The sequence below is a fragment of the Poecilia reticulata genome, chromosome 13 (assembly GCF_904066995.2).
Source record: "Poecilia reticulata chromosome 13, P_reticulata-male-v2, whole genome shotgun sequence".
Taxonomy (NCBI): Eukaryota; Metazoa; Chordata; class Actinopteri; order Cyprinodontiformes; family Poeciliidae; genus Poecilia; species Poecilia reticulata.
In genome coordinates this window covers 11,917,223-11,938,974 of record NC_088842.1, presented here as the reverse complement: position 1 = coordinate 11,938,974, position 21,752 = coordinate 11,917,223, and the positions used below count along the sequence as shown (strand labels likewise).

The window sequence follows — 21,752 nt, the reverse complement described above, 5'->3', positions numbered from 1 at the left end:
AAGGCCCATTTTTGAGGTGTATCTTAATGCTTGTTGCATTATGGCTAAAAATGTATTCTTCGTAAAACTTATTTTATGTACTAAAACCCTAAAATACATAGTCAATTGTTGGTTAGTTTATAAATAATTCTAAAAGATTATTTTGCAAACTAAAAATGGTCATATTTCCAGATAAATTTCACTAGTATTCCAACTCTATAGATAAAATATCTGTATACCATACAGGTGTCATAGCAACCTGCATTGGTAGCTATGACACAATATTAGATGATTAAGTATTTAATCTAAAATAAATTAGCTTATTTATTGTCACATTAAACTTTTAAGCTTGTCCGATTTCCCTCTTCTAGCAAATCAACAGCAGTTTAAGTAGAAAAAACAAAACAAAACACGCTTTACTTCAAAACAAGGCAAAACATTTATTTGAACTCACTGTTGAAGTTTGTATTGCATTCGAATACCATATCATCCACAGCATTAAAAGGCATTAACCTAAATCTTTACACTATTTCTATCATTCACACATGGCATTTATTTAAACAATAAAGTGCTTTTCTTTTTTTTTTTTCAAATAACCTTCTGTTCAACCAATCAAGCAAAAAACAAACAAAAAAAACCCACTTGAGACAATACCTCTTCGGGGCCAGTGGAAATCGTCACACACACATACACTCAGAAATACTCAGTCCCACATGTGAGCGGGCAAATATTTCACCCACAGTGTTTAGTTGTAAAAAAAAAATATATATCTGTGCTTTAAACTCCAATTGTCTTAAGTTTAGAGACCATCAGATTTTCAGTCATAAGAGTAAAGTCACGTTGTCCTTTTTCTCTGGGGGGAATTTCTCGGGCAGATTTGTTCCACTCTGGTCCATCTTGGTATGAACACATAGAAAGGCAACATAAACACACTCAGCCGACTTGTTCAAATTCCCCCCTCCCCCCCCATCTCATTTACCGTTAGCAGAACAGCCTCTTGTCTCAGGTGTGAGCTGTGCAGAGATCAACACGCTAATCAACAACAAATCCTCCAAGTTATATTATTCACTCTGGATTCCTGGGCGTTACGTCCAGCTGCATTTATGAGTCTGGATGGAAAAATTAATTCTGAGCTACGAAAAGCAAAACGTCCTGGAAAAGTTTGTCTACTTGATGTGTTCTGCAGGTGCATCTCAGTTAATTAGGAAACACATTGAAAGGTTTTCTTCTTTCAGTAATTCAATTCAAGAAGCGATATTCATTTTATACAGATTCCTTGCACACGTTGGTACATTTTTACCGTGTCTCAGTTCATTTAGATGATTGTGGCGAAAGAAAACTTGCAATTCAGGTTCTCAGAAAATTGAAATATAACATCACTTGTCAAAGCATATTTCTGGAAAGTTGAGTGGAAGGTAAAACTTTGGTAGAATCAAGTGCACAAAAGAAACTGCTGACTTGACAGTAGTTTTTCAGCAAACAGCCATCGACACTCACAATAAAAAAACAGTAAAGTCACTTTTTATTTAAGGCGACTTTAAATAAAAAGTGACTTTAGCAGTGACTTAGTGACTTTTTACTTAAAGTCACTGCTAAAGGAGTTGGCTGTTCATACTGTGCCGTTTCAAACCATATAAAGTTGAATGGAAGCAATTTTGCACAAGCATCAGGAAGAACTGCAGACTTGAGAGAACTGTGAAGCTAAGGCCCTTTAGAAGTCCGTATGCACTATTTAAACCATATTAATGGAAAGTTGAGTGGAAGGAAAATGTTTCACAAGCCACAGGGACAACTGCAGCCTGGAGAGGACTATGAAATAAATACATTAAGAAATCTGCAAAATGGGGTTCAAGTTCTGAATCTAATTATTTTAACTGATTGAGATGCACTTGTGGAGAATAAAACTGCTGTCCTCATGCACCAATCTGAAATGTTGAGTCTGACGTCAATATTCAGCCTTAATTTCTTGTTACACACACACGCACGCACGCACACACACACACTCTGCCGAGAGGCAAGAGGCCACCGTCGCACACAACTGAGATAAAGGAACTTAGGACTTAGATTTCAATGCTCTTTCATCGATATGTCAAAAAATCACAACATCTCTGATAACTGAAGAAGCAGAACTGCAACGAAAAAACAACAGAGTCAGTCATTTTGTTTTGTAGTGGGGGCGCCTTTCGAGATGTCCAAGTCTTTCTTTCTTTGTTTTTTTTTTTGTCGTCCAGTCTCATATCTTCTGAACCCACCATTGGCGTACGAGCCGGTCCTCTGTGTTCCTGTTGTTTCTGCCAGGTGTTTGATCAGCAGCCCGATCCTCACCCTGCGGCTCGCCGTGTGACTCAAGCAGCTGGACGCCTGCTGAAAGTTTTACCGAGCCTCCCTTTGTGATCGTAGTGTCCGTTAGCGGTAGAGGAAGGCACGTAATACTTTGAGAGCGGTCTCTGGACACTTGGGAGAGTTTTTTTTTTTTATGACCTGCTGTTTTGAGTGACAGGCACTTGAATGCCCTTCTGTCCTGTTGCTGTGAATAAATAATAAAAAAGTGAAATATTAGTAAATAGCAACATTATATTTTACCAAACTGATATGAGGAAGCTTACCCAGTTTGTACTTCTCTTTAGCCTCTGACCTCTCTTTGGCATCAAAGTACCAGACTGTGATAGCATACCTGGTTACGAAATAAATTTATGTGTAAATAAATGCTAAAACACATTGAGTTCACATTAAAACGTCATATTGGTTTATTTATCCTAATTCATTGTTGTATATTTTGAGACATTTATATTAAAAATCATAGTTTGTTTTAAGAGGGTTGTGTGGAGTAGTGTTCTGGAGTTAGTATCTAACCTGCAATAATAGACAGCAATCACAGCATCGTTTATTTGTAAAATCAAACCAACATTTTAATAAAAGAGCTAAAACAACCACGACCCATTTAATGCAAATTATTACCATCCAAGAGCATTGAAAATTTTACTGGTAGAAAACTTTACATAAGTCAAATTAAGACCTAATTAATACTTAATTTCCCTTTGACCTTTCATTTGACATTTAGAATTGGAGTTGTTAAAATATTGGGCAGTGAAGTGCTACATAACTTTATAGAAAGTCAAAATGACATCTAGTATTGTAGATTTACTTTTATTTAAATGCATGCAAAATGTATTTCCAGGAACTACTTTCTTCAACGTGATTAGGTTTCATTCAACGAGAGAGAGCAAAAGTTTCAGCAGACATCATCAGATCTGCTTTATCCTTTTCATCTGTTAATCTCTGCCAATTATGAAAGTGTTAGCTGCTTTTTGTAAACCTCAGAGTTAAGGTACAGATCTATTCATTATCTAGAATATAAGTACATGGGGAGACTGATGTTTTGCTATTCATGCTAATCGCCAACAAAAGACGGAACAAACAGTTTGAAATCCCAACATTGTAATCATTTTCTTTTCGTTTCAAATATTAGTGAAATTCTGTTTTGAAATTCCAGATTCGATGTGTTTGATAAACAATCTGGTCCAACTCAGAAATACGATGTGAAGAAACAGTTCACGTTCAGCACATTTCCCTTTACATGAACTTTATCTCAAAACCGTCTTCTACAAGAAAAATCCACTAAAACAACAATAAAACGTAATAAAACAAAAAAAAAACAACAACATTGTGAACATTGCTAAAAACAAGTTCAATTATCACAAAGACAACAAACTCAAACCACTTTGGAGCGACCGTCCTGGCAAAAGGACGTCTCAGGCAGCACAAGGTTAATTTCTACGGTTTCTCATCTCTCCTGTGGGGCTTTGTTGTTTATTCCTGTCTCTCATGTGTGCGCCTCTTCAGCACGAGTCCTGCCATCGAACCTTCCTCTCCTCTCCCTCCCACCGACCTTCTCAGGAAACATATACTTCCTGCCTCTGGCCCCACCTCGCTGCCCCCCCCCCCCCACCCCCCAGCCGAACCGGCTGGAGAGGAGGTTTCACGTGATCTCCAAGGACAAAACTAATTTATGCAACGATGTAAATAAACCCCCTGTTGACACTGGCGTGTTTATGCGCAGAGCGGGTCTATCGCATGTCAGTATCGGCGCAAAGTAAACGGTTGCTAACTCTAATCTCACAACGCAATTATGAGGTTTATTTTACAGCCGTCACGTTTTGACAAATTGAAACGACAACAATTGAAGGGTGATTGGCAAAACCCAGGAGCTCAGAGGGTCAACGACAGAAAACTGAGCTAAAGATTCTGTTTTAGATTTAATTAAATTAGAATTTACACAGCAGGATCAATGTGAAAAAAATAAATTCACTTTTTTTTCCCCGCATATTTGCTGTCACTAACCGAGTGGCGTAAGATGGCTTGACTTCATGTGGGTTTCTGCGGTCAGACCAGAAGATGAGCAGCCGGTCGAACAAAGGCTCGATATTAGCCACCACGTTTTTGCCCTCGGGGTAGATCTGCAACAAACCGCCGTGTGTCTACAAAGACAAATGTGCACAGATTAGTCACATGTCTGCAGGGGACATGTGCAAGTCAAGAATATAAGATTTCAAGTAAGTGAGAAAAATGTTAGAAAAAAAGATAATAATCAAAGCACCTTAACGTCCCAGTTCTTGTTTAGATAGTAGATGCATGTGAGGCAGCGTCCATCGCCGTTCGGGTTATCAACATGGCGGACATATCCAGCCCCATTCCCTGGATAACAAGCAACCATGGCCTAAGACAAAAAGAAAAAAAACAACAAAAAATAATTAAATCTTATGCATTTCGGTACAATAACAACAGCTTCATCATCACATACAAACATGCCAAGAGTTTTAGCAGAATATGCAAAAGACAAAGCCCTTATTAATCAACGCTGGACATGACAGGTTGACCACAAAAATCTAAAATCCTTCCTGTTCCTGATCATTGAACCCACATGTGCAACATGTTTAAACTAACAGCACCACTCTTCGGTGTGGGAGTTGCTATTGTCATTGTCTGTAAGATTGTGAGGACTGAGAAAACACGAGACCTGAGTGGCCGTTCAAACTATTTTCCTTGACATGCCAATACATTTCTGCAGTCCTGTGAGAGAGTGAGTGAGAGCAAAACGTTCAGCAGGTAACAGGAAGGGAGAACATGTTTTATGTGTTTGAGCTTCCAACCTTTGTCACTATGGATAGTGGATTTGGGAATGTTTATATTATTTTTATTTTATTTTTTTAATCTCAGCATTAGATAAAAGATGTACGTCCCCTGAAATGATGCTTTTGAAAGTCTAGTTGTGCTAATCACCTGGAGATGCTAAAGCCAATTGAAAACGAGAACTCAACACTTATGTGGCCTCGGACTGAAAATACTAAAACCCTATTTTCCACAGACAAGAATGCAAGTTTAGAATGCATATTGTGACGTCTCAGCTTCTAACATTAAAAGATTAATGTGTGAAAATGTGCTGCAATCTGTGTCAGCAAGACAAGCTTCATAAATGGTTATTGGCCACAAAACTGAACGAAAAAAATCTCTACTTTTAGTTAAAAAAAAAAACCTACTCAACTGTGAATATTTTACCACCTCAACAACAATCATAATCTCCCTTTTTGTACATGTAATTGTGTTTTTGTTCAATATCAGTTTCCTCACAAGCAAAGAAATACTTTATTTCTTGCATTTTACTGCAAGAACTGAAACTCAAAACACATCATAAGGTCTAGTTCTATATGTGTTGAGTTAATTGTGTCACACTTTTTTTTTCTAAGTATAAAAAAAAATAACTCGCTCACACAATGAATATTAACTCTGTTTTCATTTGATTTTCATTCCTAAAGGAGCGCTCAATTTCTCGTGTGAATACTTGAACTCAAACCTGAGTCAAATACTGAAGGACAGGCGGCGTAGACGAATAGGTATCACCAATTAACTTCACTTGAACAAAACGATGCAGCTTCCTGACATAAAGGCGACACCTGACACATCAGTCAACGATGAGAGGACGTCGCCCGCAATGTAGTCGCTCTTAAAAGCAACCGTTTCAAGTCTTCAAAAGTTTGGGCGTTCGTTTTCGGCCTGCTCCCGACGTTCCTCTTGCCGGTTGAAGCAGTGAAAACCTGCAGAGGTTAATGAGCTCTGGCTGCGGGCGTGAGCTGCTAATGAGGGCCGACAATGGGCGGCTAAGTAGAGCACAACCCAAACTCGCTTGGCTGTGAATGAGAGGAAGGCGACACACACACACGCTCACTGAAAACGCCTCAGAAGCCATCGCCTTTATCTGAGCGGTGGAAAAACAAACGGGGACAAGTGCAACTGTCTTACCTAACGGCTAAATCAATACCGCAGCGGTGCAGAACCGGCTGGTCAAGACTGATGGCGAATCGGTCAAGCTGAGGTGATGCACCGACTCCACGCTTTCCTTGGGAACATAATATTTCAGTCTCACTCTAGTTGTTCCAAGAACCTAGAGGCTTCTTTCAGTCCGAGGAAACAGCTTGCACAGTATTTACCGAGGGCCTGAAACACGAGCATGTTCCATTAGATCACACAGCCGTGGCGCGCACGCACCGCCGTCACTTGACTTCCACTACATTTACAGACTCGAGTCTCGTGGTGACTCTTGTCTGGAATGCGCATCGACCCCAAACAAGCTTTTCACGCAAGTCTCAGTTCCTCTCCGGGTCCCCAGAGAAAGCGGTGCGCTCCGGCCCCCCGACGGCCTCCCAACGCCGGGACGTCAAGAGGGGGGGAAATACCAGCGTGAAGCCATTGTTTGAGAGAATGCATTCTGTATCTGCAGATCGTTTCTGAGCTGGGAAAGCAGCTGAATGAACCCTGACATATTTCTCATCTTGCAAAATGCCACTCGTGAAAGATATGTAAACTGTCTCAGAAATTCAGGATAGTTTTTACGAGAGCACCGGTGGCAAACAGGTGTTTCTTTCATGTTTCTCTGATGGGCAAAAATTTGTATTTGCTCATCTGTAGCGACCTATAATAAGGAGAGATGGACGGATCAGAATTTTTCAGCTGATTCTTTACAATCACTGCATATTCATGCGAGGAGCTGATTATTGCCACCCAGAGTATGAATTCATGGCACCTGAAATACACATGAACATCTCTGTAAATTGAAGACGTTCTCTGATGAGGCTTGTCTTCTTAAACGCAGGTTGTGAAAATAACCTTTAAGCAGGTATTAAATATATGATTAATTTGCCCCTCATTTCTTTGTTAGGAAATTAGCTGCAAACAGAAAATTGTCATAATTAACAGCGACACAGGCTTGAATACATAATATGCTTAACTTTGTAAAATTAAAAAACAACTTCTCAATAAATTTGAATATATTTTAAATCTGCCTGTATCAGCCTACCAAATTCAATTCAATTAAAATTCAGAAATACTTCTTTGATCCCAAAAGAGACATTCAATAATAATACCAAAATTAAATATTGCATCCAAGGAGTACTTTGCACTTATTGTGCTATGACTATTTCAATTCAATGCATTGTCTAGTCTAAATCTACTTATCTGCAACAGGAAACCTCACGTCGTTCTTGTGCGTACATCACATTTCACTAAAATGTAAATCGTTCTAACTTTTTGTCTCTTTTCAGCCTCCTACCTCTCTTCAGGAACTCTAACTCATGTAATTTCGCTGCCTATTTGGACTTGCAGTGTCAGTTAGTTGCCGCATTTGTCAACTTTCAGTTTATTATTGTTTTTAAGCAGTTTACTTAAAAAAATAATCTAAATGACCTACGTTACATCAGCGAGGAATCCAAGAACTTTGAATTCAAAGATGGAGGGGCCGCACTTATGTTGCTTTTGTAAATTATGTCAATTACAGCCGCCTTAGAGTGACCCTTTGGGACTTTTGGCTAATGATAATGACATTATGGAGAGATGTTTAGAAATGGCTGTTCCTGTTTTTGCTGGCAGCTTACATAACAGTCACTGGAAAATGTCTTTAAATGCATTTTCTCTACAGATTGTGTATATTTCAGCACTTGTAATCAAACCGTTGGTGCTTATAGATTAAAAATGCAGACAACATCGGGAGTTGTCTTTTAAAAAAAAAAAATTATTACAGCAATTACTGAAGAAATCTGTCAGCACACCCTCATACCGGCGTTGCAACAGAAAGACAAGTAGTGGCAAGAAAATTAAGGGGTTTGACTTTAGACAGTGCTGCCACTTTCAAGTTCAGATGTCACTTTTTCCCCACGATCCAACGTACAAAACTGATACGGAGCCGCTATCAAGTGGGGAAACGTGCCCTTCTGTGCAAACATGAACCCGTTCAGTTTGTGTGCTCCACAGAGATAATTAAAATCTACCGAAGACGTGCTGAGAAACCAGTTGGTGTCCAGAATTGGAGGATTTCTTTTTCTGTAGCTTGACAGACTTAACTGAGTTGTGACCGACTTGGTTTTTAAACTACGTGTTGGAGATCGTAACTGAGTGAAGGAGACAGTGGGCTGTTTAAAAACTAAGTCAGGGGAAGCAAAGAGACGTAAGAAGCCATTTCAAATAAGAAAACCTTATTTTCTTGTACAGGCTGTGAAAGAGCGAGAGAGAGCAAGACTTTTTCATCAGATACCAGGAAGCTTGTGGTTTGTCCTTTCAGCTCTCAATCTCTGACTGTTAAAGGGAGGAATAAATCATCTGTTGTAATAGTTATGAATTTTCTTTTCAACACTCTCTAACCTGCTATGAAACATGATAGATTTGGAAATGCTTGATCTTTTTCTAAAATCTCAGCGTTATGGTGCATTTAGTAAGTGTTTCATTACTGCCAGCTGCACTAGTCACTGATAAAAGATGCTAAAAAAACAGAGCCAAGTTAGCAGCAATGTGGTCTTTGTTTTTAAAATAGTAAATGGTTTCATGCCTAATATAAATAATTAGTGACCAGGAAGGCAAGAAAGAATTTGGAGCTTCTTCCTTTATCTTCTGATGATATGTGCTTCAAATATCAGCCAGAAAATTCTGATACAAATACTCAGAGTGTGTTTTGTTCTGTGATAGATATGTTGGCACAATTGAGATTCTCTCAGTTTATTATAATATTTTTTGTCCAACCATTTACTGAGAATGACCACAATCTACGTTTTGTTTAGCAAACAACAAACAATGTGGTGTATTTTTCTAGAACATGTACATTTAAGTCAATCTATTTCTGCCAACAAGTATTTAATTGCAAATGGAACAGCTGGAGTTCCCTTCAACAATAAATACACCACAGACAACTCAGCCAAAACCTTTCAGTGAATCTAAAACACACTGTAAACAATAAAAAAAAGGAAGCTTTATGCATTTCTTTTTTTATCTTGTCTTTTCTGTCAAATAACCATTCACAGAGCCTGAAATAGTGCATCCTGTCTGCCCTTTGCTGCTGCTGCTGCTGCTTCCTTCCTGACTTATGTCTGCTGAGAGCTGTGCCCACGTCAAGTTTGAGCATAAATTACCACCTGTCTTGGCAGGTACAACCTTTTAACGCCAACACCAGAGCTCCCGTCCGTTGGCACGACAGGAAAAGGAAAAACAAAAAAAAAACAACAACAATACTAAACGTAGTGTCGGCAAAGCAGGCAGAACCTGCTGTGCTGGAAGAGAGTGGCCAGTGGTGAGTGCTTATCCAGATAAGACGAATGACGGCAGAGAGAGCCGAGAGGGGCTTGATAAGGCTGAACAAATACAGGCCTGAGCTACGATTGCGTGAGAGAGGTTGAGCACAGATTGGGATAACTTGGAAGCTTAAAACATTTCAGGGTGACTGCAGGTAACCGTGCGTTTGGCGTTTTTAACCTGCACCACGCTGCGTCCGACGCTCCACAAATGCTACTGTGGAAAGGTTGCGACACGTCGGCGCATTAGGCGCTGAATGCGCTGCACCGCATGGCGACTCGTTATCTTTACAGTCACCTCCGTTGCCGTACTGTACAGCACCGAGCGTCGCTTCAAATCTCCTTTATCTGACTTTTCAAGTGCATCGTTACCATTTACTGTGCACAGCGCAAATGAAGCACAAGGAAACTTTACCTGAGCTAAAGCTAAATCCTGGCAGAAAAAACAGCTGTGTGTTCTGCCTCTTAGAAGAAGTAACGTCTTTCATCAGCAGAATTGGGCATGAGTCAGTCAGCAGTATGAAGGGATATTTAGTAGGAGACTTATTAAAAAAATAAAATGCATGTTTTCGCACGCTGTTCCAAAACTTCAAAGCCCATTTAAGCAAAATGCCAGAGTGGCCAGATTTTTCTCCAGCTGGAGCAAAAGTAAGCATCTTTTACAATCTAAGGAGCCCTTCCTCTTTTGTTCAAACTAAACTGAATTTGCCTGGAGCTGCAAAACCTTGATGGTTTTGGTATTAACTCAGCATGACAAAGGCTTTCTCCAGGGAAAACTCATAAATGATGCCTTAAGTGTGTTTAATTACTTAATTGAGATGAAAAGAAAGTAAGATATGAATAAAACAGCTTGCCTATCAGATTCTGTTTTAAATTGTCCTTTCAATTATAATCAACAAGACATCGACTCCTCTAAAACAAGGGTCTTGGCTCACGGGGTTCCATAATTGTTGAGCTATGCTAATTTAGGAAAGTCAGAAAATATTGCAGTGGGATCACAGTATGTCACAGGATCTTTGCTGTGAAATGTGCTGTGAAAGCAGCGAGACAAAATATGAAGGCAGAGGGATTTGTCACTGAGAACTGGAGAAGCACCAGTCCGGCCTTAGCTGGGCTGTTACCGATTTCTGGTTTACTTATTAGCGTTTTCTACCAACGCGTTTCGGAGCCTCCGCCAGCTCCCAAAGACGTTTTCAAACCGTGTTTTCACATGTAAAAAAAAAGCTCCACCGCGCAAATGTGGTTTGACTTCGGCACCACTGAATAGCCGGTTTTTCTGCGCGAACCGTAACATCCCTCGTCCGGTCCGGTCGACAGCTGGAGAAAAAGGCCAGTCAACTGAACAAAGAGACAATAAACAAGCATGGCAGCGAAGAATGTGCAGTGCCTGACATTAGTCTCTCTGTTACGTGCAGTAAGAGCAAACAGTGTACTGGTGTTCTCAGAAATTCTCAGTTGAAAAGTCTGAGGATTGTTAAATTAGGCCCCGTTTACACGACAACAGTTTCTGGTGAAAACAGAAAAGTTTTGTTGTGTTTGTAGTGTACATTTACATGAAACCACTGAATGTTTTCTCTGACAACGGCACAGTTTGAGAACGGGTTCCAGAAGGCAATGTTTCTGAAACGTACAGGTGTCCGTTGTCTTGTAAACAGAATAAATGGATCTTTTCTGTCAGGGAATCCCCAGCTCATGCGTAGTATGACGCCAAACATAGCTGCTTCCTATAATCCACAGAAGAAGAAACTACTGACAATGCTGGTGTTACTACAATTTGTGTTTCCCCATCAGATCTGGTTCCCCCAGCGACTCTTCACCACTCCGCTCCGCCAAGGTTCAGCGCTCTCATCTAGAGAACTACGGAAACGGTGAAAGCTCAAACAACGCGTTTCAGCGATGTTGAACTTTTTTCCAACTGCTCCCTTCACAGTCACACAGTTTCCCCCCAGTATCTGGAGAACGGCACGCGAAAGCACGCGAATCAACGTGCTTTCAACTTTTTTTTTTTTTAAACACATGCGCACTTAGTTTCAAAGAACCTGGCACCAACTAGTGGCGTGGCGAGGGCATTACACCTTCTCGATGCGTACACTTACTGTGTAAACAAAGATTGTAATTAGAACGTCTTCATGAAATTTGAAAAACTAGTGAACTAATGTACCTGTGATGCGACACAAATGAAACATATGCCCTAAAACGTGAAATCTGGAGTCATAACCTGCTCCAAAAATACAGAATTAAAATCCTCAGAGTCACTGCTCAAGTTTAATCAGTTCAAATTCCCCTCCCCAGGTTTACATCAGCTGAGCTAACACCTGCCAGCTTCGTCTCTGAGGGCGTCAGGCCTCAGCCGAAACACATCGCCAGTCACAAGTTGTCACTTACGCCTGCCATCACATTTCGACTTTGTCTGCATATTTATCATGAGATAAACAGGAAACGGATTTCAATCAACATCGATACCGCTCTGTGGTTATCTTAGCACAAAGAGGTGTGAAAATGCACCGTGCCCGTGAGTCAGTGTCACTATGGCCGCAGCAGCGCTCATTACGTGTGAGTCGCATTAAGATGGAGCAGGATAGAAGAGACTGTGGTGTTCGAGAGGGCAGAACTGGAGTTGGATCATAGCAGATGGTTATGAAAAAATATGGATTATATTGCTTTTTTTTTTTTTAGTTAACAGTTCAACTAAGGCCGACACAATAAGCAATAAATATATTAATCCTATGATAAATTAAATGAGCCTGATCATTTTAATTTGAAGGGCAATTTTTTTTATTGTAATCCGTATTATTTATGCTTCCGGTTGTGTGTGGTTTTACTCCCGTTTTATCTACTGGTTGTTGTCACGTCTTATTTTGGATATTTGAAATACCTACCAGTTTCACTGCTAAGTGCTTTTTACAAAAAAAAAGTTCATTGGTATTATAGAGGGCCGACTTGCATTATTATTCCACCATGATCAATATATTTCTTGAAAACAGCTTCAAAACAACAATCATATAGTTCATCACAATACTTACTTTACTGCCCAGTAGAATTTGTCATTGTGACAGTCCTGACTTCAACCCAGCAGAGAGGACTGTATAAAAAGCTAATATATGCATAACATATAAGGTACCATGCAATCAACCTCCCACTGTTAGAACATCGCAGCTCAGGACGAGCAACTGATGTAAAACCTTTTACCCACTGGCATTATAAACTGAATTTTGCAGCCCTGCATCAAACTAAATTTGATTTTTTTTTCTTTATAATTGGTTTGATCTGACTCTAGATTTCGTTATTAAACTCTAGAAATATAAACTAAAGCACTGCTGGCACGACCACGTTTTACATCTGTCCAGTCCAGAAAAGCACTCTAAATATACAAAGCCTATCGCCATCCGCACATCCAGAGGAACTGTGATTGACATACTAGCCATGATTACAGCATTTTTCTCAAAGCTGTGTCCTTCTACTCTACAAATAATCGGTCTACCCAGCCAAGCTCCAGCTAGCTTGCCGCTGTGTGGTTGCAGCACCACATCTAGCTGCCGCCTGTAGGCGAACCCGCCGAGCGTTAGAGAGGGACCATCTATGTGCGCAGTGCAGTAGCTGACATAATGCCGAAGCTTCCACTGCATCGCCTTCCTCCCTCTCACCCCCCCGCTCTACTTGCTAAACTCTTTTACTCACTATTCCCCCTTTGCCTCTCACTTCCAGTCCATCCCCACCCACTGCTTAGAAAACGACTCGCTGTGCCACGGTTTTCCACTCCATCACAACACAAGAGTCTGAGTTGCCTGGCTGCCTCATCGGTCCTTAGGTTGACCTTACAGTCAGTTACACGTATGTGTTTACATCCCACGGTCCTGAATCAGAAACGCAACTCGCTCCCTGGCAAGGCCGTATTCAGGCCACCGCTAGCCAGTCCATTTTTCCCCCCCCCTCTCCGTCTCTCTTTCATACACAACATACCGCTCCACTCTACTCTGTATGGGCCTGTTACCAAGGCAACGGCAGGCAAATATTTTGTGCGTGAAGCAAGCGGGGTTGATAAGATAGGGGAGGAAGAGAGTGAAGTAAATGGCAGAGTGAAGGAAATGGGAGGTACCAAATAAAAAAAAAAGAAAGAAAGAAGAAGACGGCTAGCTCGATGGAAAAGCTGCCATGACCTTTTACTTAACTGCACTCCAGCCAGATCCTCCTCCTCTCCTTTCCAACAACTTCCTGTCGTGTACATGCCACCGCTGCACCTATCATCTCAGCGTTGTGTTGTGTACTCGTCCGAAGCGCCAAGCTGGAACAGTTTGTACCACACACACCCCGTAACCTTATTAACAGACCAACGTTTTTAATCAAGGGAATCCTTTGTTATTTCTCCCAAACAAGCCAGAAGGAATACATTACGAAGAAAGCAGCTATGTGTATATAAACAACATGACATGACAGTAGAAATTTGTAATCCAAATTAACGAAGCCAGAGGCCGATGAAGCCGTATGAGTCTCCATCGTCTGCATAGTACACACAGTTTTACCAAGTATGTCCATTTCAGTCAGGAAGGAATTTAAGTGCTTAATCTACCAAACAATGAAGAAAGAACTGATATTAAGCCATACCAAAGATCTATAAAGTTACAGCCTCAAAGTCACAAGAACATTTTCGGTCATGCTGTAGCTACAGTTTTTAAGGCGCGACCATCAAGCGTTATCTCCAGCTTTATGGGGCACAGAAATAAAACGGCGCTGAAAGACGAGCTTTCGCTTCAGTCGGCCTTGTCGGATAGATTTAGTGAAAACAAGAAAGAACATTTCAGCCTCTCTCTATTAAATATGCCTGTGTAGCTGCCGACTGCGTGCTGGCTAACAAATCTAATGTCTCAACAAGTCAACCTCCTTATTTCAACCCGTTTCAGAATCAGAAATTATTCCAACCCCATTTTCCCCCTCACTCCTCCCATAAAGGAATATAATACATAAAAAAATGTTCTGTAGTTATTTGATAAAGATTTAATCAAAAGGAAAAAAAATTAAAGATTATTTCAATTTATTTGATTGTATTGAACCAAAAAAATGTAACAAAGAAGTTTTGATGATAAACTTAAATATTGTAAACCGACGGAGTCGTTAGTCTTAATCCTAATTGGTTTATTGAAGCATCTTAAGCAGATGAAAAATCTGTCCCTGGCAAGAAAAAAACTAAAGTAACAAATAAATGTTGCTAAATATAACTGAATTATATATTATTGTAGCAGCAGCAGAAATAAATGCCACTTTTCGGTTTTAAGAAAAGGCAATAAGATCATGTTGTGCTTTAAAGTAATCTTCCTCAAAAGGCTTCCTCACACCCGCCATTTAGCAACTATGACTCAGGTCCGAAAACAGCAAAGTCATCCCACGTCCAAGGAAGTAAAGGCCGCCAACTTGCCCTTGTCTCGTGCTTATGTAAATAGCAGCGTGCATGTACTGAGGGCAAAGTCCGATGGTAAGCATGGGATGAACAAGGTTATAGATCAAATACTGTAGAAGTACAGACAAGCATAAGATAGGAAGGCCAGAAAGAAAACACACTTAGCACTGTAGATAGGTGAAGAAATTACTTTGCTCCATACCCTTTTCACCTCATTATCTTAAACATCTCATTTGTAGCCCTGTTGATTAGGCAAAAGCTGTGGGAATGGGCCTCTGGCTGCACGCATTCAGGTGTCACCTTTTCCTAATTTCTCCCCAGGGAGCAGTAATGTGCCTACTTGCCAGACCGCATGTGCCAGTAGGTCTTCTGGATCCATTTCCTAATGGGACATAACAGTTTACATGGTTCACTGCGAGGAGAATAATCTAAGGCCAAGACTTGACATCAGCAGGTTTTGATCTTTCTGCCAGGCTTTTACGAAAACAATTTTGATTCGCATTGTCTGGAGGTGTTACAATGTGAATCCTGCCGAGACAGCGAGCGCCGCGCAGCTGGGAGCAGGCGAGTCTCTCGCTTGCAGCACGACAGCAGATCCTGGAAAGCAGTCGGCACTAAAAACTGAAGTTACAAGAGAGGCTGATGCACGAGTAGAAAGTCTGACTGAGACATTTCTAAAGGGGGGTTTTCACTCGAGCTTTTTCGTGCAGCTCACATGGAGTAAGAGATCAGATAAGGGGAAGGAAAATAAACAAGAACGTTTTCCTTCTACCATGCAAGCATCACGTTTGTGTGGTCAAAGTGATGGTAGAAAATGCTGTCAGAGATAAAGTGATGGCAGAGGAGATAAGCTTTTTTTTAAAAACTTTCTTCTAGGTAGCTGCGGAATGAAGACAAAAACGGGGACAGTGACTTATCCGTCTCCATGTGCTGGAAAATCACATGGCTCACCCTGACACGCTACCTGTGGAGTAAGTGTGTTCGTTTGTGTGCGTATGCCCACATGCCAGCGCTACAAAGGCGGAGATAACGCGGAGCAGAAAAGGCGTCCAACCAATAAACAACAACGTCAAAAGACGTCACGCAAACACTAGGGGTTATTTTGTTGCCAGTATTTATCCTGAGATGCAGGGGAATAATATTCGCCCTGGGTGCCAGTGGAACTGCTCTCGTCCAGGCCAGACTTTTGAGGGTTTGCTCAACCTCAGCAAGCTGAAACATTTGTGGCCGTGAAAAACATGCCAGTTATGTTATGGAAACTAAAGACGATAGTCTGACCAATAGCAGGAAGAAGATAAATCAGAGCTTGCTCTACATGTAATGCCAAGGCAAAATGAAAGCCTCCATACTTTCAGAATGAAGATTCTATACATATATATTTGAACAAATTTATGAACGTTCAAATTTACTAACACCGCCTGATACTTTCTGTCTGGCTGTGAAGGTGGCTGCTATGCGCCGTTCTGCTCTCAGGAGTGAAGGAAAACTAGAGATGGCAATCCAAAGTAGAGGGAGAGAAAAGGCAAAAGAAAGGTACCTAAAGAAATTAAATGCATTTCTAGTTTGTATGCTGCATCTGAATGACAGTAATGTTGTTAATTAATATAGTTTCTGATGTTTATGGTATGTAATCATCAGTGTTGGGTAACTTCCCCCCACCCAGTTTTCTTTTTCTTCCAAGATTTGTTTTTAGAAAACCTTTTTTATTTTTTATTTTAGAAATCCTGTGATTATTAAACTTGCTCCAGAGTCCACACCCTCCTAAAAACCCGTCTCTCACCTTAGTGCGTCCATTGATGACACAGTTCCCCAGCTGCCCTTTGGCAGCGCTGTACAAGATGGCCTCATCAATGTGAGCCATCAGCGTCCCAATGCTTTGGCACTCTCGCTCCTGCCCCTTCACCCAGGCGATCTGGTCGCCTCGGATGTTCCGGGAGGGAATGTCCGCCTGGCTCACCAGCTGTCCACCCCGGAACTTCCCACTCTGGTTCAGCGCCTCCACCTCCTTTAGGACGCAATCTCCCAGTTGCCTGCCGAGGAAGTTATCCTTCACACAAATACCGTAGTACTTCATGCAGGGGATGATGTACTGCTTGGCGATGCGCTCCGCTGACCAGGCGGTCCCGGCAGGAGGCAGCAGGCCAGGGATGGAGGGCAGGCTTGGTACAGCCGCAGGGTCTGGGGATGCTACGTAATGTCCATTTCGCATGTTGGCATTTTCAGGAGAGCAGTTTGGATGGTTGTGAGAGCTGCTGCTGTTGACGGCGACTCTAAGCGGGGCGACTGTTCGGGCCACTCTGCGCGGTTCGGATGACTTGCTAGCCACAGTTCCATCAGCCAACTTCCGCTGCTTTAAATCCGACTCCCCTGCTCCACAATCCGGGTCTGCTGAGCATCCTAACCCCGGCGTCCCTGTGACATGGCCATTGAGGATTTCTAATCCAACGTCCCAATTCTCTCCATTCCTCCTCTTCTGCTGCTGCTGAGCTTGCCTGACTTTCAGGTCCTCGTTGATTTTCCTCGTTCCTAAAGAGCATATGTCATGAGCAGTTCTGTCCCCGTCCTCCATCATGAGGCCTCTGCTGTTAAAAGTGCAGACGGAGCCACCCGTCTTTGCGCCCATCCCTTCCACTTGAGCCGGGTAACTATGGGGCGTGTGGGCCAAAGCCTCGGCCTGGCTGGCCTCCACGGTGGCCGACGGAGACACCACCCCGCCGTTGTAGAGCGGGACGCCGCTTTTGGACTGCTTTGTGGGGCTGGTGATGCCCGGGGAGTTCGTCTGCGAGGCCATGTCGGCGAGCAGCTCAGCGGCCGTCTGAGTCCCAGTGGGCCCTGCGCAGAAACCGTTCAGACCCATGTCTGGCTGGTAGGAGCTGTAGATCTCTGTCTGCTGGCTTCTTCTCTCCTGCGACTCTGAAAAAACGGTTGGTCCGAGGCGAGAGTTTGTCTTCAAGAGCTCCTTCAGCCCAAAACTCTCCATTTGATCTCGTCGTCCGCTGGGTGCACACGTACCTCACGTCCTCCCTTCATTTTAAAACTGAGCCGCTGCTTCCTCTTTCGGAGAGGCGCGCTGCAAGTATCATGTCCCCAATCCTTCGTCTGCTCTGATTTCAGCGGTCACTCTGCAGCTCTGCGTTTGTTTCGGTGCGCCTTTCAAACATATTCAGGCAGCGTCGGAAACCTGCGGACAGTAAAACGATACGTTTTTAGGTCTATATATAGGCGTAGTGCAGACCATCTGTTATGGAGAGCACTAGTAAAATAAAACTCCATGTTTCTGTGATGCAACATGCATGTTGCTGTGTGGTCTGAACCGTTAAAGGTGCCACAGTTCAAGACATCAACAAGGAATTTATTTCAGATTTGTAAATGTTTACATAGTAACTATTTAGGATCATAATTTTAAGTCAAGTAAGAATTTAATTACATTAACTGATTAAAAACATTCAACTAAAAATGTGTTGTTGTTTTTTTAATTGAGTTGCGCAATCTGATGTTGGGGTCTGTCAGATGACCTTAAATTATTTGATGTACAGAACCACATAAAGTGTAAAATAAGGGATTCTAAATACATACTGAAACAAAGCTTGACAATTATTTACTTGTGTTTCTTATAACTTCAATTTTGTTTCAATTTAAAATTTGTAAAGGCTTATATTAGGCTTTAGTTTAGATTACAAATTCAGTACATCAGTAAGTTAAATAAATACCCATTATATATTAAATTTACACAAAACTGTACATTCATACATTAAACAAATAAACATCCTCATCATTTCAATTACTTAATACTTCTATAAGCATAAATATTTGCTATAATTATAAGCTAACTTAATTAAGTATTATTGTATTTCGTTATTTATCTTTCATGGTTCATAATATGGATTTGTCATCTGTTTGTTGTATTAAAGTAAGAGCAGGGAAATGCTGCTATTGTTATCAATTGTAATGCATCATTTGCAAAATGTAACACAACTACAATTATTTGAGTCGAATTGTCTTATTTAGGTTTTTCAAATATTTGTTAGTAATTTATTTAAACCATAACCTGCATAGGAAGTTTAATAAGCAAATTATTACAGTTGTACGTCAAAATAGATTTTCATGCAAAAGAAATAAAATAACTTTTTAACAATAACAACAATCAGAAATACAACAAAATAACAGAAATGTTTCAAATTTTTAAAGATACTGCAATAAAACTTAAAAACAAATCTTAGGAAAATGTTCTACATTTGTTGGTGTTACGGTAAAAGTAAGTTAGCTTGCTTGTAATATCCCCTTTATTCCTTCGTTCTATAACGTAAAATGTGATATTTTCGCCATTAAAAAGTGCACAAAACAATTTTATGCTTTGAAACAAGGAGGCATTTTTGAATGGAATACAGGAAAGATTTTAGGGGACAGACAACAGCGAGTGCAGAGCAGAGGACGAGAGAAAAATAACTGAGAGAAAAATAACTTGTATGGGGTTAGGAATGGTGGCTGGTGGGTGTGGTCTCAACAGGACCCCAAACATTCTTGATTCGGCTCTGACAGTGAGCCATGGTGGGAAACCTTGAGCCCTTACTGGTGCCACAAAAAGGCCTGTATTCTTGGATATCTTTTGATTTTATCTGAACAGTTTAAAAACAAAATGCCAAGCGTGGTAGTGGTTATACAGGGTACACGGTCGTACCCTGTATAAGTCTTATTTTGTATATTAATCATAAAAAATATGACTAAAGGCAAAAAAAAAAATCATTATTCTACTTTGATTATACAACATCAGAATAAAAACAACTGACACTACTGCTGTTCTCAAAAAGTAAAGAGTTTACGAATAAAATTTAAAACGATTTTCGATGACGCCACCGTAAAAATGATTTATTTCGTCTTTGTCTGGTTTTAATCACCAACTTAACAGCTCCATACATGATTGTAATAAATTTCGCAGAATATTAAATGAATATTTTAAAATTTGGGGGGGGGGGGTTATTAAAGAAGTGTATTTTAAATTTCTAAACAAAGAAGTAATAACGTGGGGAAAAAAAGCATGTGAAATCTCTCGCTGGCAGAGAAAACCGTACACTTACCTTACCTACGGCAGCCATACAGCAATGCAAATCCTCAGCGAGCCTACGTGACAGGCTGAGAGTACGCATGTTATTTCCGGGAGTGTCTCTGCTCGGCTCCGCGGTACGTCCCATACGATTTTTACGTCGGTTATAAATAATGCCCAGGTGGCGACGGCAATCAAACGCCGCTCTGACACATGAAACCGCCACCGGGAGACGGAGGGGGATGCTCCGAGCCGGACGAGCTTCCCTCCGACAGCCACAACCAGCGCTCCCCGTTGTGTCGAGGAGCTCCCCGAGTTTCTGTCTGCCTCCCTCCCCCGTCCTCCTCGTACTCTTCCCCCCTCCTACCACGGCTCTATGTCTACCCCCGCCTGCCATTTGCATGCATACAGACCATGTGACCTGCATCTGCCGCCGATGTTCAGTTGCTCAAGCATTATCCGCTATTGTTGCAGAATGTAAAAAGTAAGTAAAAGTAAAAAAAATAAAATAAAAAAATTAAAGACACATTGCGACAACTTGAAATGAATTATGATGCATTAAGAGCATTTTTTGAAATAAGAGTGTTAAATAATGAACTCATCCGTAGAGTGAAAAAACAGATTAATAGTAGGTTTGATTGGGGAATAAATAAATAAAAGTCCAGATAGAACTGTAAAGTCAGTGGCGGGTGTTACATGATTGGGTTCCCGGGAAAGACCATACATTTACCCCATCTGCCTCTTGCCACCAGTGGTGGGAAGTAACGAAGTACGTGTACTTCGTTACTGTACTTAAGTACAATTTTCGTGTATCTGTACTTTACTTAAGTAGATTTAATAATGGATACTTTCTACTTTTACTCCACTACATTTTACAGTATCTGTACTTTCTACTTCACTACATTTCTACAAAAGTGTCGCGTTACTCGTTACGCGACACCAAATCGCGTTGTGCTTTTTTCCGTTAAAATTTTAAATTCAGGGACTTAAGGTGGCGCCGTAAAATCCAAGCAATAACATGACTTAGTGTCTGTTGTCACCCATCGGCTCCACCTTTACTCGCACACGGAGCTCCAAGACATGCGCAGTGGTTTCCTCTGAGCGTCAGTAATATAATAGCGCTGCATAAATCATACAATACAATCAGCAGCTCTTCGCTTTTCACAGACGGTGGGACTTTGTCCAATTTTTAACGTCACTTGGAAGGAAACCTTAAAGAAAGGTAAGCTCCGTGGACGTGATCCATCAAAGCTAGCTGTATTGACTGAGACGTGTTGCATCTGCGATGAAAAAAAGTTGTCACTCATGCGCTGAATTACTGTGTGGTGTTGACTGACATGTCGCAGATATGGGACAACGCTGTGACCAAAGTGCAATATAGTAATATGACATTCATGGACGATCCGATTCTTCTGGACGGATCTTGACTAAGTCCTATAGTACTGAAGCCTCACTGAGAGCCGCTCTTTGTTCTTGTAATGCTCTGCGTACACTGCAGTAGCTATTTTATTTCATTAAAATATCTTTATATTTAATTGGCGAATAAATAAAACAAGAAGTAGCAACGCAGAGCATGCTCATTGCTCTTTGTTTTCGTCACCCGTCATGGTGGCAGACATTGCAGCAGGAGGGAGGATGAGAACAGTCACGGTGCTCCTCCTGCTTGGTTACTTCTTGCTTATTGGGCCTTGGACAGTGTTCATAGTTGAGCGTTGTTAATTGCTATATTTAA

At 41.1% G+C, this 21,752-nt stretch overlaps 1 protein-coding gene across 2 annotated transcripts; it reads right to left on the bottom strand.

Moving 5' to 3' along the window:
- Nucleotides 1–394: 394 nt before the first annotated feature.
- egln2 (egl-9 family hypoxia-inducible factor 2) lies at nucleotides 395–20,376 on the bottom strand. Of its 2 annotated transcripts, none has more exons than XM_008425726.3 (6): nucleotides 20,055–20,376; nucleotides 16,760–18,160; nucleotides 4,577–4,696; nucleotides 4,321–4,457; nucleotides 2,586–2,653; nucleotides 395–2,506 (listed from the first exon to the last, which is right to left on the bottom strand). In XM_008425726.3, exons 2-6 carry the CDS (start codon nucleotides 17,957–17,959, stop codon nucleotides 2,454–2,456), a joined length of 1,578 nt encoding a protein of 525 aa, XP_008423948.1. In that variant the 5' UTR covers nucleotides 17,960–18,160; nucleotides 20,055–20,376; the 3' UTR covers nucleotides 395–2,453. The 2 variants fall into 2 exon arrangements, with proteins under 2 accessions (XP_008423948.1, XP_017163863.1); XM_017308374.2 differs by having other exon boundaries at nucleotides 20,060–20,376.
- Between the last annotated feature and the right edge of the window lie 1,376 nt (nucleotides 20,377–21,752).

Coding starts and splice junctions, on each gene's coding strand:
- egln2 (XM_008425726.3), bottom strand. CDS start 17,959: ATGGAGAGTTTTGGGCTGAAGGAGCTCTTGAAGACAAACTCTCGCCTC. Junction 2,654..4,320: donor AAGCCATCTTACGCCACTCG/GTTAGTGACAGC, acceptor TTTCGTAACCAG/GTATGCTATCACAGTCTGGT. Junction 2,507..2,585: donor TAAAGAGAAGTACAAACTGG/GTAAGCTTCCTC, acceptor ATTTATTCACAG/CAACAGGACAGAAGGGCATT.